This window comes from Gavia stellata, chromosome 24 (assembly GCF_030936135.1).
Source record: "Gavia stellata isolate bGavSte3 chromosome 24, bGavSte3.hap2, whole genome shotgun sequence".
NCBI lineage: Eukaryota > Metazoa > Chordata > Aves > Gaviiformes > Gaviidae > Gavia > Gavia stellata.
In genome coordinates this window covers 11,633,765-11,661,735 of record NC_082617.1, presented here as the reverse complement: position 1 = coordinate 11,661,735, position 27,971 = coordinate 11,633,765, and the positions used below count along the sequence as shown (strand labels likewise).

At 49.1% G+C, this 27,971-nt stretch overlaps 2 protein-coding genes across 2 annotated transcripts; one reads left to right on the top strand and one right to left on the bottom strand.

The window, feature by feature from the left end:
* Positions 1–15,047, bottom strand: MRRF (mitochondrial ribosome recycling factor). The gene is made up of 7 exons (XM_059828824.1): positions 15,012–15,047; positions 13,625–13,824; positions 13,016–13,171; positions 11,661–11,779; positions 8,693–8,784; positions 2,712–2,871; positions 1–1,199 (listed from the first exon to the last, which is right to left on the bottom strand). The coding sequence occupies exons 2-7, from the start codon at positions 13,797–13,799 to the stop codon at positions 1,122–1,124; spliced, it is 780 nt and encodes a 259-aa protein (XP_059684807.1). The 5' UTR covers positions 13,800–13,824; positions 15,012–15,047; the 3' UTR covers positions 1–1,121.
* RBM18 (RNA binding motif protein 18) lies at positions 14,919–27,953 on the top strand. The gene is made up of 6 exons (XM_059828826.1): positions 14,919–14,948; positions 15,027–15,143; positions 21,228–21,354; positions 22,593–22,679; positions 24,507–24,592; positions 25,958–27,953. Exons 2-6 carry the CDS (start codon positions 15,031–15,033, stop codon positions 26,115–26,117), a joined length of 573 nt encoding a protein of 190 aa, XP_059684809.1. The 5' UTR covers positions 14,919–14,948; positions 15,027–15,030; the 3' UTR covers positions 26,118–27,953.
* Positions 27,954–27,971: the final 18 nt, after the last annotated feature.

Here is a 27,971-nt window from a genome sequence, read left to right as displayed (position 1 = left end):
CATTTATCATGGTAAGCACTTTGGCCAAAATACACAAAGCAGAGAAATTGTTGACATGTGGGGCCCTAACAGAGCAAATCCTTCATCCTCCTCCCCCTCCCCACTGTGCACAAACTAACTTTTTGGGAGTTGTTTATTTAAGGACTGCAGAGCACTCAGTGCTCTTTGAACCCAAATGCTTTGGGAGCGGAGCTGTGGGGCTGGCCACCACCCTCCCTCCTCTCGCCGCTGCCCGAGGCCGCAGGGAGGCAAACTGTCGGGAAGTACCTGCTGGTAGTGAGGAGGTGAGCTGTGCGACCAGCTCAGGACCCCATTCTGCTTCTACCTCATCCGCCCCCTAAAACGTGGTACTGGTGGTTGGCACAGGCGTGCCATAACTGGTCACGGAGAGCGGGTGCTAGTTTTGGAAAGTTCCTGTGTTGGCTCTTGGTCTTCTCGGTCCTGGCTGAAACAGCCATGCTGCCAGCACCGGTTTCAGTTCTCTGTCCACAAAGCCTAGGGAAAAGCAAAGCCCGTCTGCCCTGCCCACCCTGCAGCAGTCAGCGCTGAGCTCCCTCGTGCCTTCCCGGCGGCCAGGCTGCAGGCAACGGGCAAACGCTTCTTTTGAGACACACGAACCCCCGGAGACACCCCAGCCAGGAATTGGCTGTCCCAAGGCTGTTCCACATCTCATCTTGACTTTATTTTAAGCAAAAATAAATGCCGAGGTTCACAGCAGGACAGCACAGGTTTCTCTTGTGCATGGTCCTTCCTCCTGCCAGGCTGCGAGGTGCTGGGATGCAAACGGGCTGGCGCCAAGGCGAGCGGGGCAGTCGTTCCTGCTGCACCTCAGCGCCTGTGGGAGCCCTTCCAGCAGCCTCCAGTCCTCCTTCCTGCTATTTTATTTTTAATCTTATTCACCCAATTCTGTTGCCACCCGGACAAAGACCAGCGAGGAGAGCTCCCCCTCCCTCCAGTACAAACCAAGGTGGGGAATCGGCGCAGCGGAAGCGCAGAGCTGCGCTGGAGGTCTGGCAGAGCTGCCCATCGCCCCAGGCTGCTGACTCCCGGCAGGGATGGCCGCTGGGGTGCGTGGCAGTCTGTTCTTGCTGGAGGGGGGAGTGCATCCATAGGGATGGCGCTTATCCAAGCAGCTCCTTGGTCTTTGCTGCCAGCAGCTTGTCCATCTCTGCTGCAGCGCCGTCTGCCATTTGCTGGATCTGCGGCAACATAGCACAAGTCTGAGTCGCATGCTAGGTGATGCCAGAGTTTAAAGGGAAAGGAATGACTGGGTCGCCTCCTGCAACAAAGCCTAAAGTCCTAATAAAACCCCAAATGGTGCTGGGGCAATAACTGCCTCTTCTTGGGAGCTCCCATCAGCCCCCAGTGATTCTGTGTCAGTCAGAACAGGGACCGGTCAAAGGCTCTGAAAAGAGTTGCACAACACAAACTCTTAGCTGAGCCTCCCAAGTGACTTGGTCACATCCTTATTTAACAGAGCTACTTCAGGGGAAGGCAGAGTTAGAGACCTGCTGGTGTCGGCACCAGAGAAGAGAGGGCTCATCTCTCTACCTCCCGCAACCTTTCCACTGTTAGAACAAACTAGGTAATAGCAGGAGTGCAGCCTTAGTGCACGCTAAGAATTCACACATCATCAAGTAACAGATCTGTTTCTTTCTTCTAGAACAAAATAAATGGCTATTGTCAAAGCCCTGCCCAGGATCAGGTCACCTGGTAACACGGGAAGGACACAGCAAGCATGTAAACAGGACCAAAATGTGCGTGCACTTATTTGAGGCTGTGCAGATAAAGGGGGTGGGGGGTGGGTATGCGCTGGTTTTACAAGACGGATTAAGGTGTACTAGCTCCCAAGGTATATGACGATGACCCTTCCTCGTGCTGAAAAATTTTGGTACAAGCAAAAATTAGACTTGAGGCACTACCTCGGGGCAGGGGGGGGAAACCCCAACATCTGTCTGCTCTGGGAGAACTGCTTCCCAACAGGATTCAGTTACAATGGCATGGCCATTTTTCCTGCTTGCACAAATGCTCTGTATATCAATGTTTATTTTTGTGAGCACACAGAGAACTGTCCTGAAGCATTTGCAATGTATCTAACTTTAGCTGTTAATAAACAAACAGCTAAAAAGTAATGGCCTGCTTTCAGAGGCATCAATTCAGCAAAACACTTAGGCTTGTGCCTGAGTTTATGCCCAAGTAATTGACTTTAGTGACATCTGCTCTTAGGGAATTAGGCATGTGCTTAAGTATTTTCCTGAATTGGAGCCAAAAACTCCTAACAGAGATAATCTTGCTAGCCTTTTCATTAATAACAAAGTGGAGCAATCCTCATTAACACCAGCTGTTTTGCAGTGGCCAGGCACTGTGGAAATGGCGGTAAAGCTCTGGATGTGGGTCATTTTGCTCCTCGAGTTCAGCTGGTTTGTGCAATAATCCTTCGTAGTACGAAAGCTTTCAGGGAGCATTTTTTTCCTGTGTCAGCTTACAATGGTTCATATCATAAATTTGGCTTTGAGATTGAAGCCTCAAATCTCGCAAAGAAAAAGGAAATACAACAGCCATTGCCGACTCCAAAAATTCAGCCCAGGGCCACCCGTTCCCCAGTCGGGTTCTCAGTGCTGGAGGTTTGTCAGCAAGGGCTGGGGCGAACGCGCCGCTGGGCTGTGAAACACCATGATGTGGCAGAAGGAAAAACAATTTAAAAGAATTACCTGCTTTTCTAGCAGCCAGATGGTATCTTCAGACACTTTGTTCTTGAACTTCTTTACCTGGCTGATGCTTTTGCTTCGCACTTTTCTCAGGGCCTCTTTGGACTTGTTGGTGGACTGCTTGGCAAGCTTGGCCAGGCTCTCCCTGTGCTCTCTCGTTACTCTAGCAGCGAGGGGAGAGAAAAAACACCAAAGGGAAAAACATTGTCATATGTAGCACAGCCAGATTTATTTTCTGCGATGGACTTCGGGTAAATGCAGCGATGCTCTCTGCTGCGGTCCCTCTCCGGCTGGCCTTGGCAGAGCTGCCACGCAGCACCGAGCCGGGCTGCGCAGGGACACCCGAAAGCCGCCTGTGTTAAGATGGAGCTCGCTCTGCGTGGGCAGACAGATTTAACAGCTCGGAGAGTGTTTTTAGCCTGCTTTGGCTCACCTGAGCGAATCAGCCACCTCTGCGCGGCATCGCCAGGGCAGCACACCCAGTGAAGCAAGTCTTGAGCCTGGAATGGAAAGTTCCCAGCACAGCCCTAAGCTGAGGGACTTGGACTGAATCTGACTTATAGTTGTCACTGCAGTGCCTGAAAGTCATGCTGAAATGTTCAAACTTTCCTTTTTTTCTGCTGCCAAAGCATCTGCGGGGAAGAGGGAAAATCCAGCTCCAGACCTGAGAGATGGAGCTGAAAAGGGTAATCCTGCAAAGCCGGGAGGAAACCTCCATCCCTTCCTGAAACTCCGTATCGCCTCCCTGCAACTGCAGAGCCTGAATTACATATCTGGAAGCTAGAAGCTACAGAGCTTATGTTTTGCTCAACCTTATTCCAGCTCATCACGACCAGACTTTTCCACCAAGATGCCTTCTAACGCCCTGTTTGACAAGAGGGTGATGCCAGATGCGGCTCTGAAATGAGTGGCTCAGTACAGCCAAAGGTAACTCGGCCCAGGAGAACTTCAGCTCCACCTTCCCGCTGACACGGTGTCAGTTACTACTGTGGTACCACCAGAAAATCCTCGACTTTCACCCCAAACTAAAAACGGAAGGTGATGAGGCAGTCCGACCTACTGAATAAGGCACAGAATGGCTGACGCGTCACCTCAGCTCTGGTAATGCTCCAGCACCTACAGCTGATCACTGTCAACATCAACTGCTAGTGCTTAACAATAATATTGTACTTATTTTCATGGCTATTGATGTTTCCAGACCACCTTGAGAATGAAAAACCCCAGTGCATTCACCGAGACTCGCTAGCAAGAGAGCACCCGTCTGCTCGCAGAAGATATTGCAAAATAAACACTTCACGGGAGTATTTAGAAATTGGCTGCAACAGCCTGGGTCACCAAAACACTGAGGCCAAGACTCTTCCTGCGGAGAGCTCAGGAAACGCGGGGCGAGGGCTCCCAGGGCAGCGCCAGCCCTGCCCCTGCGCGGCTGCGCCGTGTGGGGAGGCCGTCGGGGCGCGATGGGACCCTCGGCCCTTCCCGAGCTCGTGCCCAGCCCAGCGAGCCGTGTGCGTGCCGACACCTTCCCTCGGCAGCCAGGTCGCTCGCAGCAGATGTCTGCAGAGGCGCTGGCCTCCCGCCAGCGATCTTTGTTTCACGGTGCAAGAGGGAATAGGCTTCCCAGAACCGATTAGTAAGCGCAGGAATTTGGGATCGCTAGGCAAGCGGACAGACCTAGAGAACAGCGCCCCAGCCCCGGCACGCTGCCCTCACCCGGGGGCACCCCGGCTCGGCCCCCAGCCCATCCTGCTCCCTGCTGAGGGACAGCCGGAGGGAGGTGGCCCGTGAATTTCACAGGTGACCAGAGGCTTCTGGTCGGCGCAGGGGCTCGAGCCTGGACCGAACGCCTAACGAGAAGTGAGCAGGGTCACTTGTGGTTTCCTCTGCATCCCAGCATCGATGCCTTTAGGGCTTCTCGTGTTCGATCTCCCCAGCCGGAGGTCCCGCGGCACATGCAAAACCAGCAAAGCCGGCTCGCAGACAGAGGTCCGGGTGAGGTCAGATTCTCAGGCAGCTTTTTGGGGGGGTGGGGAGTCAATCCCAGCTGCTAAACTTGGAGGAGGGGGCTGGAAACCTCTCCCGTCTCCTGCCGGGTGGCGAGGCGACTCTGTCGGCAGCAGGGCTGCCTCAGCTGGGGGAGCCCCAGCTCGCCGTCAGCTATTCGCCTCCCCGCTCCCGCTCAGCTTTTGCGGATTGTGCCGAGGGTATCACTCGCCTGCTTGGGGCTGCCGAGCCTTTAAGGAAATGTTTTTGTTTATGCAGCGCTGCCAGATTTCCTATGCTTCTTGGCACGGGGTCACAGCTTTTGTGCCTCCTTGTCTGTCTTTATTAACACCAATTTCTTTTTATCACTGCGCAGCGCCGTGGAGTTTCTCAGCGGGTTTTATGTTCCAGCCAGACTGTGTGTAAATTCTCAGCAATGCTACCAACAATGCCAGAAATGGACGCTTTTTCAAGCAGATGCTGTTTCTGGTTAAGGAATCCATCAACACGAGCCAGGCCCGTGGTTCCTAAGGACAGTTGTTTAATCCTGCCCCCAGATCTGGGACTTCTAAGCTGTTCTTAGATATGTTTTCTTTTCTGTCTAGTAACTGCTGCCCCTACCCCCCCTTTAAAGCCAAAAAAAGCCTGAGGTGAACCTGGGGAAGGGGTGCCAGAAGCGGGGAACAAGGACAAAGCCCCGGCCTGTCGCCCCTTCCCCTCTCCCCTGGGAACGCCGCCCTTCCCGGCAGCTCAAGGCGCAGCGGGCTCCAATCCTGCTGCTGCCCCAGGGACGGTCCTGCCCTGCCAGGATCAGGAGAGAGCCTGGTGACTGACGTGCCAGGGTGTTCAGAAACACGCACTACACCACGGGTAACGTCTCTTCTTTTTCCGCTTCCCCCAGCGACCAGCGGTTTAAGCACCGCAACCCCTGGATGCTCCTCTCCCCACGTACGGCAGGAGCAGACCCCCAGCGAGCACGACGCGGGCCGCGTCTCGTCTCCAACACAAGACGTTTATGCGGGTAAGAATAATTTCTGTATCTTGAATGCTAGGAATTTCCTGTGAACGAGAGGGATCAGTTAAAGGAAAGTAGGCTTAACTAGATACTCCGCATGCATAATTGCAGATAAACACAGGGTGCAACATATATTGCTCAACAAAAATCAGGCAAGAGACTTCTGATGATGGGCGATCCGGAGCAATGCAGCTCAGAAACAGCTTTGTTCTTTTTAAATGAATTTTTTTCAGTTCTTTCTCTCCGTAGTAGGTATCTTTGCATATTTCTTAAAGGGCAAAGGAAAAAAAAGCTCACAATGAGTCATTAAACTTTCAAATGAGTCATCTGGCTTTCAGTAAAGCATGTGTAAAAATATTACTAATTTACAAACAATATCCAGTGTAACACAATGGGTCCAAAAAAGATGAATCTAAAAATGAGGCAATACCATAAAAGACACAAGGTCAGGTCAAATTCGGCCAAGAGATCAACCAATGCAAATGTTCCCATGGCTGGTTTTCTTTCTTTTTTTTTTTTGTCTTTTTAAACCCTCAGAGAATACTTTTTATACAAATAAATATTGCCTATGCAGTGCTAGCAACACAAACAGGCAAATGCCTTAGGGAGCAGAGGGGATCCTAGCAGGAAGCAGAAGTAAACACGAAAGAAACGAGTGTACTTTTTCTGTTAAAACTGCAATGCAAAACCTAAACTAACAGAATAAATACTGAAAAGGAAACTCCATTTTAAAATGCTCAGTTGAAACACGCTCAAGCATTGAAGCACAGCTGGACCTGTGCAAGGCAAAATGACACATGTCCAGCTGATAGGTCAGACTAAAACGTGCTTTTAATAACAGGTAAGGACAATTCAGGTTTGATTTTACTTTTACGGCACCTCCCTTCATGAAAGAACCGATTTCTGCAGGAACAACAGTCTCTTCACTTCTGATTTGTTTGCTCATTTTGCACACCTGCCATAATTTTGGCAATTTCACTGCATCCGTCTCTCATATAGTCTTTCGTGAATATCTTCAGAGTTCGGAAAATAAGAAACTTAGGAAATTAAAAGAAGTCGTTCAGGGATATAATATGAAAGAGAGGCCTCCAGCAGAATTTGATTATTTCTGCCCCCTTTCTATTTGCATTAGAAGGTTTTAAAAGGCTGAAACTGTCTCCTTGCCTTTTCGAGGAGCGGATGAAACTCTGAAAGCCCCAGGCGTGTTCTGAAGCCGGGGCTGGAGGTGCCGGGGGCAGACCTGCAGGGCACGTCTCCCAGACGAAAACCTCTTGGCCTGGGGACTGCCTGGGCTGCCACCCCCCAAGCACCCGCGGAGTGAGGGAGCACCCCAGGCAGACCTCCCCTGGGGAGAGAAGACCCGGGTTTGCTCTGCGGCACCGCAAAAGATAGTGATGGACTGTACAGGTTTGTTTAAAAAACACTATTTTTCTCAAGATTGGGATTCACAGTTTTGGAGTTTCCTCCCCTGCAATTCGTATTCAAGGATGACCCAAGTGCCCATTAACAATCAAACCACTGCGCAGCAACCCGGGAGCCTCAGCAATTATGAAGATAATGGTGCCCTCCTCCTCCTCTGCCTCCTCTCCTGAGGAATGGGGGAAGGGCAGGGAGCACGGGAAAGAAAATCAGCAAATAGAATGATAATGTCATTCCCTCTCCCCGACAGCAACGGAAAGCTGCAATTAGACTTCTCTGATCAAAATGCTAGATAAAATTCCATAGGATTTTTAAAGTAGATCTAAAGCTCGAGAAATACTTGGCTCATCTTTACCGAGAAGTCACCTGCTTGTAAAAGGCAGCGCACGTGCAAGGCGCTTGTGCGCACAGGCAGCGTACGGAGCCGTCTTTACCCTTTGTGGGTGTTCGCAGCACCTCAGCGCCATGCAACCCCGGGGTGCGAGATCACTACATCCACATCTGCCCGGGGCGTTTAGACGGCTCCATCACCGCAGCATCCGAGCACCCGCAGGAACTTGGGAATTTTCCTTGCACCACCCAAACCCGGGCAGAGCAGTGCTCCTGCCCCTGCTGCAGGCTGTGCCTACACTAGCGAGTTGCGCAGCACAGTACGAGCGGAGCTGCTGGGAGGTCTCGCTCCACACGAGGTCCAGCCTGGTCCCAGGGACCGAAGATGTGTGCGCAGCGGAGGAGCACTCGGTGCGCTCCCAGAGGGTACCTCTCTATTTAGTTTCATCTGAAAGGAATCCTGTTGCCAGGCAGAGACGCCAGCACACTGCAGCCCAAAGCACGCTAAGCAGGGATCATCAGGATGGCTTCAAAAGCGCTCTCCTGATCCAAACTGAAGCACTGATGCGGTGGCACCTCCTGCTTTGTCTGAGGGCTGGGAGACACCTGGGACGGGTGAGGGAAGTGATGCTCAGTCCTTGACCAGGAGCAACCTGCTTTTCCATCAGCCCTATACCAAATTTTCAATACAGACGTCAGTTACACGATGTGAATCACACAAGAAGAGGGAGTGGATTTTTTTTTAGTCAAAGCTATCAATTTCCTCCCTCCTTCTTGCATCACTTCCTTCTACTGTTCTCTGCAGCAAGGTGCTACTCACCCCTAATACTACTGGTTCACTACTGCGTTACTGCTGCTCTGCGCTGGTGCGACTCAAGGCATTTACAGCAGGGCAGCAAAGAATCAGCCCCTGAATTAAGGCAATACGGCTTCAAAAGCCTTTGGCTGTCTCTTACGAAGTGCTGCAGCCAGCTAGGACCAAATCTCTGCAGTGTGAAGATAAAGAACATTAAGACTAACCATCAGATGCCAAGACTTAGAGCTCAGACACTTGAAAGAGGTTCCACCAGATGCGTTTAGGGGCTTAAGATTTTTTTCTGAACCTGAAACACAGCTAGTTGGAAAGCAGCTGCATCACAACATCACAGCAATCGTGCATGCTTACCCTCTGAAGGGCACTCGCTGCAACTTATTGCGTTATCTTGCGTGAAGATGAACTCAGGCAGTCATCAATACTCACTTAGGAATTGGCACCCGAATTATTGTCCCATCCACTTCTGGGTTCAGGTTCATGCCGCTCTCCCTTATAGCATTCGTAGCTGCAGCTGTGCTCTGTAAAACAGATCAAAAGGTAAAGGGAATTAGGAAATAATCATTCCCATATGCCAGAACTCTGTCAATAGTTGGCAATCCATCTCCACAGAACATGGAAACATTTACTTCTGTTACCAGTAAGATCAGGAAGTTACATTGGTGCGGAGAGCTTTGATCAAACCGAAGGGGAAACTACGGCCGCGCTCGGCATCGGGGTAGGGGGGCATGAGGGGGGCAGAGGGGAAGGGAAGCAAAGCAACAACAAAAGAAAACTGTTTTGCTTCTTTGAAACTATTTGAATGGTTTGAGGCAACGCAGAGTGAAACCGCAATAAATTCCCAAGGCATAGCCTGACTGTGGCGAAGGAGATGAAAGATTCTGAGCATTTAAAAATTCCAGTTGAATGTTTCCCACTAGAAATCACACAGTGCCAATTTAGAAATGTTAACTAACTTAACCACTTCAGCACTCCAACCTAACCACATTACAACAGGGCAGCAGCAGTTGGCTGAGAAATAGCGCCTGTGCCCAGCTCTATGTTTATTTTACAGCTTGTTACTTAGGATTAACTTCTCAAAACTCCACCACCGCTGGCTGACACTCTGCTCTGCTTAAAAGGTGGGGTGAGCCGGTTTGCCTGGTAACTGCACAGGGATTAAAAGGCTTCCTTCCCCATCCCAGGGCGCTGGCGTACCTTTGCAGAGTGTCAGCCTTTATGGTTAACTCGGCGTTTTGCCGGGAGCTCCCGCAGTGCCCTGCCAGGTTGCTTCGTTCTTGACATTGACAATAACAAGACCGAGCGAGTCTGTATTCCTGTGGCACTCGCGTGGCATTTCCTACAAGGCGCGTTGCTATTTCTGATACTCTTTCCCATCACTAACTTTAGCTCCAGGCTGCTGCAGTAGACTGTATTTATGAAGTTCAGCTTTTGTCAACTGAGGCACAAACCAAAGCTCTGCATATTTGTTTAGGTCTCCGACGCGTGACATCACTGAACAAAAATGAATGCTCTGCTAGTGTTCTGTAAGACATAACTGCTGTCCTCTACAACACAATAAGGGCAGAGAGAATGTAACCAAGATGATATCAGCACGTTAGGAATGTAAACGTGTTATTCTATGGACGGTGCTCGCTCTGTAGGAAGGAAATGCTCAGTAAAAGCTGTCGTTTAACATACATATTGGAGGAGATAGAGGAAGGGGAAAATACTGCAATATTGCCCCCATGAAATAAATAGCTGTGCTTAAAAAACATAGTCTTGTTTGGTTTTATAACTCTCGGGCAAACAGAATTTGGCCCTGCAAGTCCTTTTCTATGATTATTTTCTTTCCCAGACTCTTCAGGCATTTTTGTTTGCTTTTCAATGCCACGAGGTACTGACTATATGCTGTAAATAATGACATCAAGTAAACATGTCTGTAATGGTTTTAAAGAGTTCAATCTATCCATGGAACAGTTATGGTATAAAACAGCTGCATTGAGAGAAATAGCTCTAGCTCTCGTTCAAATGGAAAATGCTCCTTTGGCTTAGAAAGCAAATGTAGGCAACGCTATACAGTGAGATATTTAATTTCTCACATGCCCATTTCTCCGCCTGAGCTCCCGCTTGGACGCGGGCTAAGTCATGGAGGGACTTCCCCGGCCCCCTCAGCTCCGGCGCTCCGAGGGACCTCAGTGCACTCGCTGATGAGGGGCCTTCATTCTTCAAAGCCATTATACATGCTGGATACACTTTAAGAAACACTTAGGCATCAAGTGCCTTATGCTGACCTCCTCTGAGACTTTGCTGACTTAATTAATTGGGGAAAGCCTCTGCAAAATAAATAGAGATAAGCTTTGGCAAACCTCCAGACCTGGAGCGGGATGAATAGCTAACCTCGCCCTCGTTACTGCTCCTATCCGCACAGCTGCCCGGCGCTATCTGCGTGAGCCCGCTGCAGCGGACCGCTCCTGCTTGAGCCTCAGGTGGGATCCAGATTTGCTGCCTCGTTTAAGGGCAAGTCTAACTAAGGCTCCTGCAGGAAATTCGGGGAACTCTGCTCTCCCTGAGGATAGGTCCAAGCACCTAATTCGGGGTTCTGACCCGCAGGCGCTGCCAAGGGAGGAGCTCGCCAACCTCAGCAGTGCCCGAGTTGGGCCCTGAGACAGCACTGAGCACAGGCCCGGCTTAGTCCTACCAGGGCGGCTTTTTGGCAGCTCGTAGGCTACATCAGCAGCTTCTTCCATGAGCTCTCAGGGGGCCGTCACCAGCCCTGGTGGTAAGTAAGCAAGTTTTAGAGGAGTTTGGTGGCGTCCCCAGCACAAACACAGACTATTCCAACTACACGTCTGGTTCTGCACAGGGCCACGTCTTCATAAGGAACTGAAATGACATAAATACAACGGGGCAGATGCAGCATCGCTTCCATGTGCGTAATTCAGGTGAACCAAAGGAGAGTGTGTGTGTGCTCAAGACTACCGAGTGCCTTAAAAGCACGGGAAATGGGGAGACCTAGCAGGGTACAGTTAATGCAGGCGTCCCGTCTGCACCACACTCAGCGCCGCGTGCCAACCAAGCTCTTACTGATGGGAAACCAGTCCCCAAAGCAAACCCCTCACACTGTGGCACAGATTGGGAGAGCGTGACCCGACGGGCAGCACGTAGCGCTCGTCCGACCCTGTGCCGCTGCGCGCCAGGCAGGGCTGGAGAGTCGCTCGCCCCGTGCGCTGTGCAGTTGGCAGCAAAATACCGCTTCTGTTTTGCGTCAGCCACGAAGCGACGCGCAGCCCAGCCAGAGCTCTCACCCCTGCCAGGTTTGACTGATTTTGTCTAAATGTTCCTTTGCTCAGCATCAACCTGTTTGCTCCCGTGGTAATTACCTCCCCTCGCAATGCCTTCAGTAACGTGTCCTTACCTCTGGAAAATTGCTCATGTTCACTATAATGAGCTGCGGTGACTTCTGTGAGATCTGCCCCAGCTGGTTCAGCGGAAACTTCCCGTCTTTTGTCACCACGATTATGTGATCAAGGGCCCCTCAAAAGAACCAAACACAGGGGAGTTTCAGTATGATACAGCAGTTCACAGTGATGCTGAAGAAAAACGCATATGCAGTGTCCCACTTCCCTTCTGGTATGCAAAATATAGATGTTACAAAAGAAAAAAAACATGTTTTTTCAGACTTCAGGTGCTGTTTGTGTTCACACATCCCCTGTGGTATCTGCAAGCTAAATATTTCAATGCCACTCTAAAGCACGAATCGTGAAAACAAAACTCTTGTTTGTTTTTGCTACTAGAATAGGAAAACTAAGCAAGATTGTTAAGAATTAAAAGGAAATAGTTATTTTTTCATTCTTAGAACTTACAGAAAATCAAAACGTTGTTATAAAAATCAAGAAAACTATTGTCTTTAACTTAGCAGTGTTCCCTTAAAGCCCTCCATTTTTTTCGAAGTCCCAAGAGGAGGTGTTGTACACTGCCTAATTTAAAGTATTCGGTTTCTCCCTGAGCTACTCTTAATCTGCTCTCTAGTTTCTGCTGCAAAATGTTAACAGGCCAAAAGGCACATGGGACAAGAGGTACTTTATCAGTGCAATTAAAAAAAATACCTATGGTTAAAATAAATAGTTAAGAGACTGAGCTACGCTTTCCAACTCCATTAAAGACTGAAGTGCCCCTGCCAGAGCTGGGGTGGTGAATGATTCAAATTTGGTCATTGTTTAATGTTAAATTTTAGCCCTGAAACTTGATACTACTTACAAATAGGTATGTTCAGCGTGTTATAGTAACTGTAGCTTAGTCAAATATATTCACATTTCTTCCTAAAACACAAAATTCACTAAGAGAACAAGGCTTGTAAAGGTCACTAACCACAAAGACGCGCTGCAAAAGAAGTTTGTATATGCCAGACACCAGCTTGATGGCAATTTCCAAAAGGCTAATTTAATGGCAATTGGATTTTTCCTGCCCTACTGCACCATTAGCTGACAACCTGCTTCTTCATCACATCTGCAAACAGTTCAGTTAGACACTTTTGACATCTCCCACTTACAAAAGCTATTTCCAGGAAGCTATTAACAAAACCGGATTCTTCCTGGTCAGGCGTAGGGTGAAGAAAGCCTTTAGTTGGGGGCGTCAAGGTTGTAGTAACTGGGTGCCCAGTGAAGAACCCAATAAAAAGAAAATCGATTTGGAAAAAATCAGAGTTCTCTGTTACTGGGCCTGGTATTCTTATTTACAGGCAATAGAGCATCATACAAGAAAGTTACCAACCTGGTGACGTTCTAACACTGAGATTTCTGCTGAAATCTTCTTTCAGAGCTTCTACCACTGCCTGCATGTCTTCACTGGTTTCCTCCAAATTGATAATATCCTCAACTAGGGCAGCGCTGATATTCACTCGGGCTTGAGTCTGCCCTTTACCTTTAGCTGCAGATTACACATAAAATTAATTTGTGTTTCTGACGACAACTAGTTGTTGCATTAGAAAGTAGGAAGAAGGCATTAAAACCACTGTTAGATTCAGAATTGAGTCTAAGGCAAACAGAAATTATTATATTTTTTAATGAGCAAACAGCCCAGCACTTAAGCACATAAGCCAAAATACATTTGTAGGTCACTCTGCAGGCACCGACTCCAGCCTGGACTGTGACGATTGCTACCCACTGCCCCAGTGCAGCAGCAGCTCCGTGCGGTACCTCTCCTGCGGGAAGGACTAAGGTTTGCTGTAGGCTGCAACACCGTCAGGCAGACCAGCCCCTCCAGAGCCGTGTTCTGCCTAAGTTAGATCAATACTGGTACGTGAGATAAAAGGCATCAAAAAAGAAATTCTGGCAACATACTGAGGGGTTGCAAACACCAGGAAAAGGCTGTCGCCATCACCTTTTTTGGTAGCTAGCTGTCTGGTCAGCAGCATCTGATGGACACACTGCCCGCAGCCATCCAGGAGCAGGGCTGGGCAGCCTGCAGGAGCCTGCGGCAGCCCCCGTGTCACTGCGAACGAGGAACGATAAAGCAGAGAAGGCAGATGACGGAAGCATCTGAGCGCCACAGCCATCGTTTACAGCTCTTCTCTAACTCACCTGGAAAAGAGAAAAAGCGGGTGGTCCACTCAGCGTGCTAAAACCAAACAGGTTGCGGCATGAGCCGTACCTATCAGTGCAAGGTGACGCTTCAGCGATGTGGGCAGCGGGCCTGGGCGTGCTGCAGCGACCAACGGGTGAATTCAGTGGAAGGGGCTCGGTGGCAGCCAGCTCATACCCACGTCATCTGCGTGGCCTTCGCACATCCCTCCAGAGGGGCACGGGCCTGGGACGCAAAAGCCACGTCTGCTAGGCAGGAACAGCTCGTCCAAGTACGTGGTATTTGCACGTCCGCTGAGTAGAAACTTTAATTTCTGCCACAGGAGGTTTGAGGCCCCCACCCCCCCAGGGTTTATTTCAGCCTGGGCTGTTCAGGGTTCTGAGGCTGAGGCTATTGCAGCCGCAGTTCTGCTGGGCTCGGAGCTGCAGAAACACAGGCGGAAAAGCGGGTCCCTCCCGGCCGAGGGCGCGACGGCAGTGGGAGCCGGGAAGCCGCCGCTGGCGCCCACCGCGGGGACCGGCCTCTCCCCGCGCTCCCGGCCGCGGGCTCCCCTGGGCACCCAACCCCCGTGCTCGGCCACGGCGACTGCCCCCCCCCTCTCCCCGCGCTCCCCGAGCCCCACGGCGGGGACCCCGCGGGGGTCCCGGGCCCCCCGAGCGCCGCTGGCTCCGCTCGCCCCGCGCCCACGGGGTCCCGGCCCCGCCACACGTGCGCGCAGGCCCCGCCCACCCCGGGGCACGCCCCCGAGGCATGCTCCGCCCCTTCATCTGACCCCGCCCCGGCACACGGCCCCGCCCCTCATCTGGCCCCGCCCCCACTGTCCCCCTCGCCTCAGGACGCGCCGGCCCGGCCCCGCCCTGCCCTCGCGCCCCCCGGTGCCCCGCGGAGGGCCGCGCTGCCCCTCCCGCCGGGGCGGGCCGGGCCGGGGACCGGGGGGCGGTGAAGGGGAGGGGGAGGGCGGGCGTCCGCCGCCTCGCTCACCGTCGCGCAGCCCCGCGCGCTCCAGCCAACGTCATCAGGCCGCGCCGCGCCGCGCGGGTACGTCACAAAGCGGCGCCAAGGGCGGGGCGAGGCCTGCGCGAGGACGGAGCGGCCGCGGCCTGCGCGGTCCCGCGGTGTCATGGTGAGTGCGGCCCCGGCCCGGCCTGTCCCCCGGCCCGCCTCCCCCGCCCTGCCCCGCTCTCACTGGTGCCCTCCGCAGAGCCATGGAGCCGGGGCGCCAGACGCTGCCGCTGGAGAACGCCTCCATCCTCTCCGAGGGCGCTCTGCAGGACGGGCACCGCCTCTGGATCGGCAACCTCGACCCCAAGATCACCGAGTGAGTCCCTCCGCGCGGCACCGCACCCCCCCGCGCCCGCCGGCCCTCCGTTACCCGCCGTCAGCGGCCCCGCCTCCCCCGGCCCCCCGGCCCTCGGGGGCGCCGCCTCCCTCCCGCCACCCCGCCCCCAGCAGCGGCGCCGCCCCCGTTACCCCCGTCGGCGGGGCCGTCCCGTCCCCCCCCCCGGCAGCGCAGCACCCCCGGGCAGTGCCACGTCTCCCCTGGTCCCCCCGCCCCGGCCGCTGGCGTTCCTGCCCGGTCCCTCCCCAGCCCTGGCTGCCCCCGCAGCCGGGCGTCAGGTCCGCGCGTTGCCCACGCTCCGGTGGCGGGGGCTCGGCCGAGTGTGGGAGGGGTGACGGCGTGGGGGGACCCGATCTGGGGGTGCCCCCGTGCCCAGGAGGGCAGCGCACCCCGCAGCGAGGGGTGGCCGTCGCCCACTCCGGCAGGTTTCCCAGCCGGTCCCAGCTCCCACGGCACCGCGTGGGCAGCCCCGTGTCTGCTCCGGGCCGCTGCCTGGCAGCGAGCGGCCTGAAGCGTGTCTGTGCGGGGGGGGTTTGGGGGTGTCTCTAGGGCTGCGCTGGCCCCACGGACCCCCGGGCTTGGGGGCAGGTGCTGCTGCTGCCTACAGCGGTACAGCGATCCTCCGCGCTGGAACCCCCTTTGTCTTCTAAGCTAGGGAAATGTTAGACTTTGGGCTTTGAGACTTCCAGGGAGACGGAGGGCCTTGTTTTGTTACTGCGCTGGTGTCAGCAGTGGGATGTAGGTTGAACAGAGGAGAGTTGCTCACTTGAGTAACCGAGTGGTAACGAGGTAGGGTGCAGGGTGGCTGGCTGCTTATGATGGATAAGTGCGTAAATCAAACGCCTGTGTGTATGCATTTCGTGTTTTCTCCAGACTACAGATAATTACCTTCTGAGCAAACATAATATTTGAACAGTTAAATTGTCACAGAAGTATGACTTGCTGTCCAATATTTGGATAGCGTGCTGAGAAATCAGTAGGTCTTATTAAAAAAAAAAAAAAAAAAACAACAAAAAACCACCAAACCCAAACCAAAACAATTTGGGGTTTATACACTTCTAAGAAACAAGCATTTTTGATTAACTATTGTATATGCCTGTCATGGAATACTTTTTCTTCCTGCTTCTTTTTGTGTGTGTGCAGGTGCTAGGTTTTTATTCTAAATGTGGCTCATCTTAACAGAGCAGTTTTCTAATAGCCTCTAAATGGAATCATTAATGCATTGTGCTTTTCAGCCATTCAGCTTTGGGTGGTTTCTGCATTAATTACCATTTTTATCCCACAGCTATGTTACTCTGGTTTGTCCGCAGTCACTGACCACGTAAAATTAGATATAGGAGTTTTTGAGCATGTTGCTTGCTGGGTCCTTAAAGATTCAGGAAACTGGGTTAGCGTGAAGGGAAGAATAGTGGGTGTTTGTAAATGCGTTAGATCCTTCACTTCCCAGGGTGCTCGTTAGTGGTGGTTTTAATGACCCTTTCAGTCCAGGCTGTTCACCTGAATCTAGGCCAGACAAGTAATAGCTTTATATGGCAAAATTTACTGGTTTCGTAGCTTGAGTGAAATGAGTTGTGGGCTTCACTTGGCTTCTTACATGGGCACGCTGTTCTTTTTCAAATAACCTATTGCAGCTGCTGAATTCAGCAGTCTGGGCGTGGGGCACGGCTGCCCTGGTACCCTCGCTGCCGGGGACCGTGTCTAGAGCAGCATCACTGCTGTGGGCAAGGGGCTTCCTTCTCCAGCATCATCAAACCTAGAGTGCTTCCATGCTACTCAGTGTTTGAAGTTGCCCAGTGATGAGTGACAGTGCTTGTGGCTTATTTCAGGCTTTATAATTCTATGTCTTGCTTTTGGTTTTACTTTAAAAATGGCTATTCTCTCCTGCAAACGATATTGTAATCTCTGTTTCCTTGTGAATAAAAAAAGAGGAAGTTCTTTTTAACACATTGTCAGTGTAGAGAGAAAGAGTGCAGTTCTGTGTCAGGTCAGTGAGTTTATATAAATCATCTTGACCTTTACTTGCTTATCCTAAGGGCTTACATCTCTGCTCATAGCTGCTCATCTGAATTATACCTGTTGAGGTTACTAAAAATATACACCTGAAAACTAAATAGCTGTTTCTTCCTGTGCTCTTTTTATCTGATTTTTAAAGGGTTGCCCCTGCAATTTCTATGTTAGATTTGTTTAAGACGGAGTAAAGTTGATTGTTAGTAGCATTAATAACTGGTTGTGACTTTCTTGAACAGAAATGAGTTCAGAAAGTCTTGAATTAATCCCAGACTTCCATTTAGAGAGCAACCTATAGCTGCAATCAAGCGCTAGGGAGTTAATAGGTAATGTACACATTTGAGCACAAGCTGCAGTAATAGGAATTTATAAATGTAGGGCTGCCCACAAATTACAGCCTGCAAGTTGATGGCTTATGGGAGGCTATTGCACATGCTGAGTAACTGTGACTCAAATGGGAGTCTCAAAGGATCTTGAACACTGACGTACCTTACGTACTGAGGTATGGTGGGTCTTCTGGTGGGCATTCCTCCTTACCAGTAATGTTTGTTTGGGTGACTTCTCTTCTTTTGTCCAGCATCCTTAGAGGATTGTTCTGCCTGTGGAAGAAGATAGTATTAGGAGTCTGCTGAGTGTATTCTTAGGAGCTGGAAGGAGGTGGGCTGCCACCGTAGGACCACGCAGCTGTTTATGACGTAGGACATCGTCTCCAGGCGCTTCTGATGCTGAATGATCCCTGTCGCGGCAGCGCACGGGGAGGGCAGCAGATGGTTGGTTCCGAGTTTGGTATCACTGAGCAAGGAAGCCGTGGAGTCTCGTCACCATCACCGTGAGCATTGCCCGGTGCAGCGTTTGTCCCCTAGCTGCACAGTGGGGTAGGAGATGTGCTGTGGCACAACCGTTTGTTCACATCACCTCTCAGTGTGGCACAACCGTTTGTTCACATCACCTCTCAGTGTTCCCATCCTGTGGGGAGAAAAACCCGTGCTTTAGTTACATCTCCTGCATGGCAAGCAGAGTAGGACTGCCTCTTCTGCCTATTCCCGTTTGTAAAGCCTTTTGAGATTTTTAAACTTTTGCCTGTCCAAAATGTTGCATTTCCAGCTCTACAGCTACACATACATATTATCTGGTTTCCAGTAGCCTTTGAATGACCATTCATTTTCCGCGGGTATGAAACAGAGGGTGTTCAACTTCCTTGGCTGTTCTGCTGCTTGTCTAGGATCCCATCTTGATGACTCTCACCTAGAAAACAATGTGTGCGTAAGTTGTTGTTACAGACTCCTACTGACTCCCAGTGGGGCAAAATTCTTCGCTATAATAGGTTTCGCATGTGGCCCGGTACCTTTGCGGTATCCTTGGGACAGCATTGTTCAGAGGAAGCCTTGCCTGTGTTTGAATAGCGCTCGGGGTGCCAGGAGGAAGAGTGGAGGAAAAGGAAACGGGGGAGCTGCTGGTTTGTCTCGCATTCGCATCAGATGACAGGAAGTGGAAACTGAGGTTGGCTGCGGTGATCTGTACAGCATGGTGGGGCCACGTCTGTGCGAGTAACTTCCAAGCTCTGGATAACCCAAGTCGTTGCCATGGTAAAGCTTTTTACACGCTCTCACGTCTTTTGAGGGTTCGGGTTTTCCGTGACAGGTCTTCCTTCAGTACTGAACTCCTCTTGGCTTGGAAAACTACTTGTCAAGTTACTGTTAATGACCTCACTGTATTAACAAAAACAAATCATAATCACACCCTGAAACTTTTAGTTATATAAGACTTCAGTTCTGAGCTGTTCCATGGACAGCAGGTGACCTGCAATTGTAAAAACTGCGTGCATGGCTGGAAAATAGCATTTGCATCATCTTTGATCTAAATACTCTAAATAAAATAGATTACATAGGTTGCTTCTAGACCATTAATGAAATTTGTTTTAAAGGATCAACTACCACTTTGCTGCTAAGAAAGTATTATTTGAATGCAGAGGTTCTCAGAAAAAAGCCCCAAAACTGCAAAGTGTTCCTTTTAGCAGGGTAGCTGCAGGGTTTTTGTTGTTGCTAAAGAGAATGCAATGAGAATCATCGTTGCCCTTCCACTGCCTCTGTAGTTGCCAAAAGGGGAACAGCATTCTAGTGGTAAGGACTTTATTTTCCTACTGCTGAAATTGCAAGTGCTTTTTTGTAGCAATATGTTTACAGAAACAAACCTGAGGTGCGTTTACATATTTTGGAGGCTCTGGAAGTTCAACATGTGGGGTTTTATATACATCACATGTCTCCGAAGTTAGTGTTTTTACTTGTACATCTGTGACTGCTTGTTGGTAGCTTGAGGTGCAGAGGTGTAACTAGGCTACTGTGTAACAAGCTCCTTTTTTTTTTTTTTTCCCTGCTCTTGCTTTTGTCTTCCGTGCCTTCTGAGCAGAGACTGAGGGTTCGTGGGTCTCTTGGAAGACTACAGTGCTTCATCTGTATTCCAAAGGATGTAGGAAGCCTTCCATAATCAATTACAATGTGTTTATTCCCCCGAGAGATAACTTGGCCCTTCTGCGCTGCTCATCTGAACACTTGCTGCACCTTCACCTCTTTAAAAGTGCATATCCTGAATGTCCACCGTGACCCATCCTGTGAGATGACTCACATTCCTGGAACTTTCTTGCCTGGCTCCTGAAGCTTAACAAAGGGCTATGGCCCTTTTCAAACATCCTATCGGGCTTTATTAGGAAAAATGTTGTCTGCCCTTCCCGTTTGGACTGTCCCTAAAGTTGCCTGGTGCATTTGGCTGCCTTGGGCCACTACTGACCATTCCTGTCTGGACGTGCCTGGTGCTCCATGGGCACGTTGAGTTAGCCTGGTAGGCTTTCAGAGCGCTGAGCTTTATCTTGCAGGCTGAAAATTGGGCTTAGACTATGCGGCTTGCTAGCTAACGCTGTACAGCTGATCAGGAGAAGATGAGTCCTGACTAAGAGGCCCTTACTAAACCCTTAGACAATTCCTAAACTCTAGGGATGGGGTCAGGCAGTGAAGTGGTAACAGGTGTCATTTTCCTTCTAGGTCAGTTAGTGTTGTTAAACACTTTGATCCAGGGAACCAGAAAAGCTGCGAAGAACTTTCAGGATTAGATGTGGCCTGTACAACAAATGTGCTCCTTATTTTAAGTTGCTCAGTGCACTGGATACTAAGCAGACAGATTTACTCTGGCTTTTCCCAGTTTTATTGAAAACAGCAGACTCCCCACTGGATGGCAGGAAGATAATTGGCTAAATAAGTGTCTGACTTTCATGTGCATGTTGCTGAAAAGCTGTCTGAGTCAGAAGCACTGGCAGATTTGGCCTGGATGATACTGAGGTCTGTCTGGTGCCTTTTTTTGCCTGGTCTACTGGCAATTCCTGGTTGCAGTTTGTTCGGCTTGTTCTTCTCTCTTCCTGCTTCCCCAGCTCTGCCAGGCAAGTGGGAGAGTGGCTGCATTTCTGTATGGTCCGGCCATGTCCTTGTCAGTGCACTGACACTGCTTGGCAGAGGGAAGGGAGGGGACTAGCAGTGCTTGGAGAGGGAGGGCAGCAAGAATAGTGGGGATCCTGAGGGACACAGGGTGCTGTGGACTATGGGCTTTTACTGCTTGTGCAGGGAGAGGGAATACAGGGGATGGAGCTTCAGGCGGTCACATCAGGGCTGGGGAGGGGGGGACACAATGTTTATACTTGAAAGTAGGTGTGATTTAGAGCGGCAGGAGGCAAAGCCCTCCTAGACTTCTAGCAAAACATTGCATAATTGTCCAAAAGCCAACTATTAATAGATCTTCTGCATGCCCTTCAGCTGGCACCGCTGGGAGGGAGGCTTTGTGCCTTGGGGTTTTAGAGCAGTCACCGCTAACGCAGCTCAGAGCTATGGATGCTGAAGCGTTGCTGTACAGGGCCCCCACCTCTGCAGGTATTTGGGAATACGTGTACGACACAACTGAACTGCTTGTGTGACTGACTGTGTTATGTGTGTGGGTGTGTTTCAGGGGGTTCCTCTCTATCTCCTTGTTTTCAGAGTGGTGAAAGGTTTCATAAATGTCTTCTCTCCCCTTTAGATACCACCTTCTCAAACTCCTTCAGAAGTTTGGCAAAGTAAAGCAATTTGACTTTCTTTTTCACAAGTCTGGTGCTCTGGAGGGGCAGCCGAGGGGTTACTGTTTTGTGAACTTTGAAACCAAACAGGTATGTTGCTTTTATCTAAAATTCTGATTTAAATGACTAGCTTCTTCCCCAACTTTTTTTGTGTTAATGTAAAGCTAAAACAGGAAGGGATAAATTAAATACCTTGTCTACACAAACCCACAGACTCTTAACAGCCCCACTCTGTGACAGCCACTCAGTGACTGCTCCTGGAGGCAGCAGTAGTGATTTCCTTTCTCTTGTGCTGCCTTTTCCTGAATCCTACTTTCTAGTGCTAATTGGAAAGGGCCAGTTCTTTGGTCCACTTCCGTAGTGAGCTTGTGGAGTTGTACCTTGGAGGTGCTGTGATCCACGCAGAGCCTTGGATCAGCCTGTCAAGCCACCTGAAATCCAGAGCTGCTCTGAAGTCCTCCTTTCTTTTGGCTTCATGAATGCACAAACACCAACTTGTGTGATGCTGCCAGATGTATGATATGACACATCTGCAGCATCCCGGAGTGAACTGCCCCTGGCTGTCCATTTGGGGGTTTAGCTCTTGTTACAAATCAAAGTTTCAAGTCATGCTCACCTGCAACGTCAGAGTTGTAGTTACTTTGTCATAATTCTGCTAGAATTGTTCAAAAGTTAGGAAGAACAGTGTATTTAGAGATTGCTTGTGCTTGTATGACCTTATCTTTTTGCTGTGCAGTTGGCGGTGAGGATGTCAGAAGAGCCCTGACACAGTGTCTTAGCTCTAGAAAATTATTGATAGCAAGGTGGAACAGCATTGCAACGTAAATCTTCAGCTGCTGTGAACCAAGCTTTATGGGAGTGTCCCAAAACTGAGATTCCACTGCTGAGCCTAGAATAGGACCAAGTGAATAATGTCCCCAGCGCACATGAGCAGGATCTGGAATAAGCGTAGAGAGGTGTTAATGAGACACATGTAATCAGTGTAATGGGTCACAGTATTTTCTAGAGAAACTCCTGTAGCATAAACCTCCCTCAGAATGCTGTTCCAGTGGCCTCTATGTTTGGCATTTTCAAAACTCCCGACCATTTTCCCCTATTTCCTTCCCCAAAACAAGTGAAAGACTAAACCAATAAGGCTGATGAAAGTCTGGTTACTCGGATGTCGGAGTCTTCCAAAGATGTTCCTGGATTGGGGTACAATGGGATAAACTTTCTTTCCTGTCAGTTAGCTGTGCTTACAGAAGACTGATTAACAAAAAAGGATCTTTACATCTGAGTCAGTTTTGACTAAAGACTTGGTTTGTTTATTGAATTGTCTTCCTGTGCAGGAAGCAGAAAAGGCGATCCAGTGTCTCAATGGGAAGCTGGCCCTTTCCAAGAAATTGGTGGTGCGGTGGGCACATGCGCAAGTCAAGGTAAGCTGCTGCTTGTAAATAAGAACCGCTTTTAATTTGCAAGGTGGAAAAACTTTAAGGAGCAATTCTTATCAAGGCTGTCTTAGCCGGGCAAGGTAATTTCAGTCTATGCTGGGAAATAACTCTCATGGAAACAGCATTAACAATCCACCACTTCTCTTGTCTACCTAAACTGAACTGGATTAGCTGTGAGTAAGAATAGGCATCTAACCTGATGTTCTTCGTAAGGGAGTTTCTGATCAGAGCGGTGTGAACAGATTACTTCTATAAACGTCCACGTTTTAACTTTTCCCAACTTGGTGAGTGATTGGCTGAAAGTTTGACTCCTTCCCTTTGTGGTTTTGCTCCCTTTTTGGATAGGAGATGCACGGAAATTCCCAATTACTCAGTACTTTGTTACTTTGTTCCACTTCTGAAAGTACTTACGTGGCAGTAGCTCTAATTACTTCTGACTTTAAAGCAACCTATTTCGCATCTAAGCTAAATATCCTTTTATTGCTTGCTCTGTTGCATAAAACATCAAGTTTTTAATATTAACTGAGGCAGTACTTTCTGGAGCATCCTTGTTTTAATTTTTTAAAATTTTTGTCTTGTTTCTCCTGCAGTTATTTACTATCTGGTATTTGATAAAGCCATTTATTTTGAATAACTTTCTTTACAGATAAGTGAGTTTGGGGGGAGGTGGAGGGGAGCTGCTTCTTTTTATTTTCCTTTGGGTAGTTTGCTTTTAGCATGTGTTGATTATCCTACAAGCAGCTTTCTACCCTTTCTCTTATCAAGTATACTAGCGCGTCTGTTTCGGATGCTAAAAAAAACCATACCAGGTATCTTTGTTAAAGGAGCCCATGTTCGTTTTATTATTGGCCTCAAGGGCTCCAGGCTTTTGTCAGCACGTCCAAGCTTGTGCACATCCAGTCTCCATTTTCTTTAGCTCTGTAGTTTCTAGAGCGCCACGTGCTTCCGGATGCCTGAGGAATGATCGGGCCATAAAAGGAGTTTCAGCCAGAGGAGTGAGTGTCTGCTCAGCTGGGAGTTCAGCGGGGTAGCTCAGTGCTTGGCTGTCCAGGGTACGGTGAAGAACATGCATAAATAATCAGTTCAGTTTGCATGGCATTTTCTAATCTGTGAATGGAAAGATTTAATAACACAAAACTTCGGCTTATTGTAACAAGTGTTTATTTTAGACAATACCAGCACCATGCTAAGTAGTTTTAAGATGAGTGGCCAAGGCTTACCAGACACTGTCAGTTTGAGCAGCTCTGCTGAAAAACAACCCTGACTTTGTGCCAAGCGAAATAAGGAAGCAGAACACTGCGAATAGTTCAGGAGGCCCGTTGCCCACAGAGACGACAGACTCACAAGCTGCTTTCTGCAGAAAGGAGGTGGTTCCTAACTGGTCTTTTCTTTCTTTTTTTTTCTTTTCTCCCAGCGCTGCACAATTCTGTGCAATTGTGTGCTTGGGTTACCTGCTGACTCTGCACAATGTCTGTGTAAAGAGCGTAGCAATACAGTACAGTAGTTACCTTTAAAATTTACCATCTTTGCTTCATGCCTTATACAGGGGGGAACAAGAAGTGATAAGACAGAATAAGGTTTAAGGATCCATAGTACAACGTACGTAAGTGTTCAGTATCAGAGTCTACGTTCCATGTTGGTACTATGCAAATATTATGGTTGGGATTTGTTTCAGTGTTTGGCCACCAAAATCATGCCTAGCAAAGCTACACAAAATCTGAGGTGGTGTTAATCCAAATTTAAAGTGTATCTGTGGGCAAATTCTTTGTTTGTAATTCCAGCTGACTTCAGTCCTTGGTCTCTTGTTCACAGAGATATGATCACAATAAAAATGAGAAGATCCTTCCCATCAGTCTGGAGCCATCTTCCAGCACGGAGCCGCCCCAGTCTAACCTAAGGTAGGAGATGGGGTGGGTGAGAGGCAACCAAACCGTGGGAGTGACAGGGAGCTAACGTCTTCAGTTTCAGTAAGATCTGGAGTTGTTGGCATTACCTTTGTGCTAAAGTATAACATGGCAGAAAAGCTGTTTTTCAGAAGGGCAGCACGCTGCAAAGTAACTAATTTGATGTGGGACACTTCAGACTTGAAGTTCATCTTCTAACCTACAAGGGCAGTAGGAAGGAAAAGAGATGAGGAGAGGAATTCAGAATGCGTAACATTCCGGCTTCTTTGGCCAGAATGTACTTTGCATTTCTTCATATGAATTTCACTGAGAGGTTTTGTACTGTACTAATTTGATTAAGCAAAATGCTTATGAGCAAGAATTTCTACTATAGTGGCAAAAGATTAAAACAAAATCACAGGTAGTACGTCACATAAAACTTTTTTTTCCCCATGCGTTGGGGCTGGTAGGTCTTCTCTGTGGGATGTGGTTAAATTCCCCAACCCCTCCGTTTCCCTAAAGCACATAGTGCTGCTTTGCTAATTCACAGTTTGGTTGAAAGGGTGTGTGATTTTCCTCTGTGTTCTGTCAGTGGAACCCTGTAAGGAACCAGGACTGGGGATAATGAATTTACCTACAGATAAAATGAGCTTGGAATTCCGAAGAAACACGCTAGGAAGTAGTGAGCAGAGAGACGAGTCGTGCAGATTGATAGCTGTGTCAGTGGCACAAAGGAGTTGTTTTACTGAGGATGCACGCTGCAAGAGCTGCAGCAGAGAAGGGAACCTTCTTTGGTCCATGCCCTACGGAGGATAGTGAGTAACAAAGGTCCTAGGAATTTGGGGTGTAACCTAGGATAGCTTCTCCCTTTGGGATAAACCCTGCTAATGCTGAAATGTTTCTTACTGACCTAATTAGAGTCTGGGGTTTTCCCATCCCAGCAGTCTTGTAGCTGGGAGGAAGTCTGGCTTTCGTTTTTCTGCTGTTTCCAGCAGCCTCGTCTGAGCTACGTTCTGCTGCACATGCTCAGACCTCTTTAAATGACATCATTTTACATGAAGTAGGAAGCCTTGTTGTGTACTTGTCTCGCTCAGTGTCCTCAAGAAAGTGCTGAGTAGGTGTAAGGACCGTTATTTTGTGGTGCTGTGATACATCTTGGAGGAGCAAATCAGTGCTGAGGATTGAAATGAAATAGCGTGGGCTTGAAGCAGTAGATTCCTGCCTCCCAACTTCCCGCGGCTTGTGAATGCAGCGATGGGGGCTGCCTAGCCCCTCCTCGTGTGACTAAGTAGTTGCATGTCAACAAAATCTCTGGATTGCTGTAGTCTGATTCCATGCTAAGATCACGCTCACTTTCTCTTCTGCTTTTCCTCTTTCCAGTGTCAGTGCAAAAATAAAGGCCATTGAAGCCAAGCTGAAAATGATGGCAGAAAATCCAGATGCGGAATACCCTGCGGCACCTGTTTATTCTTACTTCAAACCACCGGATAAGAAAAGGACTACTCCTTATTCCAGAGCTGCCTGGAAATCTAGAAGATGATGCTTATGAATGGATAATGGTAGCAAGAAACACTGCTTTGTACACCTGGAGTCCTCCAATGCTTCTGTACTTCGTAGAGTGAGAAGGATACTGCCACCTGAGCACAACACCGCTGTCCGTGGCACAGTGTTCTCTAACACCTTAGGTGGTCTGCTGAACACTCCTTACTGCCAGTGCAGCTTCACAGCTGAACGCTGTTCAGAAAAGTAGGTTCCATTCAAAGCCTCTGATGAACACGCAGACAACCTCTCGTTAGTGTGCATTCATTAGCAAGATTAGAAACAGTAACCAGTGTATGGAGTAAAGCACATCCAAAAATACTCCATTTAACTGATTACTTTTTAAAGTATTTTTGAACAAAAAGTATTCCGATTCGTGTTTTTAATGGAGGGGAAGCACTTGGTTTTGATTAACGTTCTGTAGTTACCATGGAAAACTTTTTCATCTCAATAAAATTCATTTTAAATAGATTTTGCAACACTTTTAGTAACTGTGCATGCAATATTTTTTATGCACCAAAGCAGTTTTATTTTGCATTTCAGTTTGCAGACTTTAAGGTATGACTTTATGGTATGATAACCTTAAGATAAGTCATGACACAGCACGGGGATTTTCAGTGTCATTTAGGCTGTAGGTGTGTGCCTCCGTGTAGGAATTAGCGTATTTACACGCCACTGAGGCCTGTGCTGTGCCGTAAGCTTCAGAGCCAGCCGCGGCATATCTAATGTTTGCGTTCAGTAATCCCCGTCAGTGGTAGCTCTTCATAAACCAGATGTGGCAGCGTGAGAATAACCCTGCAGCCTCGGAGACATCTGTCAAGCACATGACCTCGGCGTCTGCCCACCAACCGGTCCAGCTTCTGGCTGTCACTGGCTGGTAGAGGCGGTCGGTTGCCTCTTGGTGTAAAGTGGCACAAGTGTTTGTGGCGAAATGGTTCCGCTGCGTGCTGAGGAGGATTACCTGCACCAGGCGCTTAATTGACAGGTTTAATGGATGGCATTTCACTTAAACCATTCGATCTGCAGCACGTTCTTCTCCCTAAACGTTACCTGCAAAATAGAAATCTGAGGGGAAAAAACACTGTCTGGCAGCGTTTTCTCCTCATACACACAGTGTGTACTGTGTGAGGGGGATGCTGGAGAACGACTGCGCTCGGGTCCAGGACGTAACGGTCTGGTTTTGCCGATGTCTGCTCTCTCCAGCTCTTTCCATGCTGGATCTTTACCTCATCGGTCGCTCTTGAGTTGCTTCCCCAAGCTGGTTAACAGTGGTCTCAAACAAGAGGAGGAGAATAATTCTGACACAGCCCCTGGTTTCTGTACGCAGGTGTTGCTCGCTGGCATAGCAAAGTAAGGTTTGTGTTCCTGAAGCGGCACACCTACCTCCAAGCAGAGCACGCTTCCTGCTTCCGAACCGAGCATCTGGAGTGGAGCTGTGCGTGTGTACAATGGATGGATTGTTAAAAACCTGAATTGTTCAAAAGTAGGTCTCGTGCTGTTAGATATTTGCTTTCTAGTTTTTTGGGTACCTGAGTAAAGAGAAAAGTAGTGTCACTGGAAGTTTGTACCCCTATGAATGTCAATAACACCCATTTCCATTCCTCTGTGAGCAGCCTGTGTTTTGTTCTTGCGTGGTCTAACGTTTGTAGTCCTCTGGATCTGTATCTGCGTTATTTAGAACAGCAATCATTTCTATTTCTGTTAGGAATTTAGAAAATACCTAGATTCAAATCGGGTTTGTGGTTGTGTTCCCGTCAGAAACATACTTTGATATTTATTTGTATTTAAATGCAATTTGTTGAAATTCTTACGGCTCTAAATAAACATTTTAAATGCATGTTTTCCTCCAGGAAAG

Bases quoted from the DNA above. Each gene is read 5' to 3' on its own strand.
- RBM18 (XM_059828826.1), top strand. From the start codon at position 15,031: ATGGAGCCGGGGCGCCAGACGCTGCCGCTGGAGAACGCCTCCATCCTC. The intron at 22,680-24,506 runs GTAAGCTGCTGC...TCTTGTTCACAG, and splicing joins GGGCACATGCGCAAGTCAAG to AGATATGATCACAATAAAAA. The intron at 24,593-25,957 runs GTAGGAGATGGG...TCCTCTTTCCAG, and splicing joins CCGCCCCAGTCTAACCTAAG to TGTCAGTGCAAAAATAAAGG.
- MRRF (XM_059828824.1), bottom strand. From the start codon at position 13,799: ATGGCTGTGGCGCTCAGATGCTTCCGTCATCTGCCTTCTCTGCTTTAT. The intron at 11,780-13,015 runs GTTGGTAACTTT...GGTTCTTTTGAG, and splicing joins CAGTGTTAGAACGTCACCAG to GGGCCCTTGATCACATAATC. The intron at 1,200-2,711 runs GTAATTCTTTTA...ATGTTGCCGCAG, and splicing joins TCTGGCTGCTAGAAAAGCAG to ATCCAGCAAATGGCAGACGG.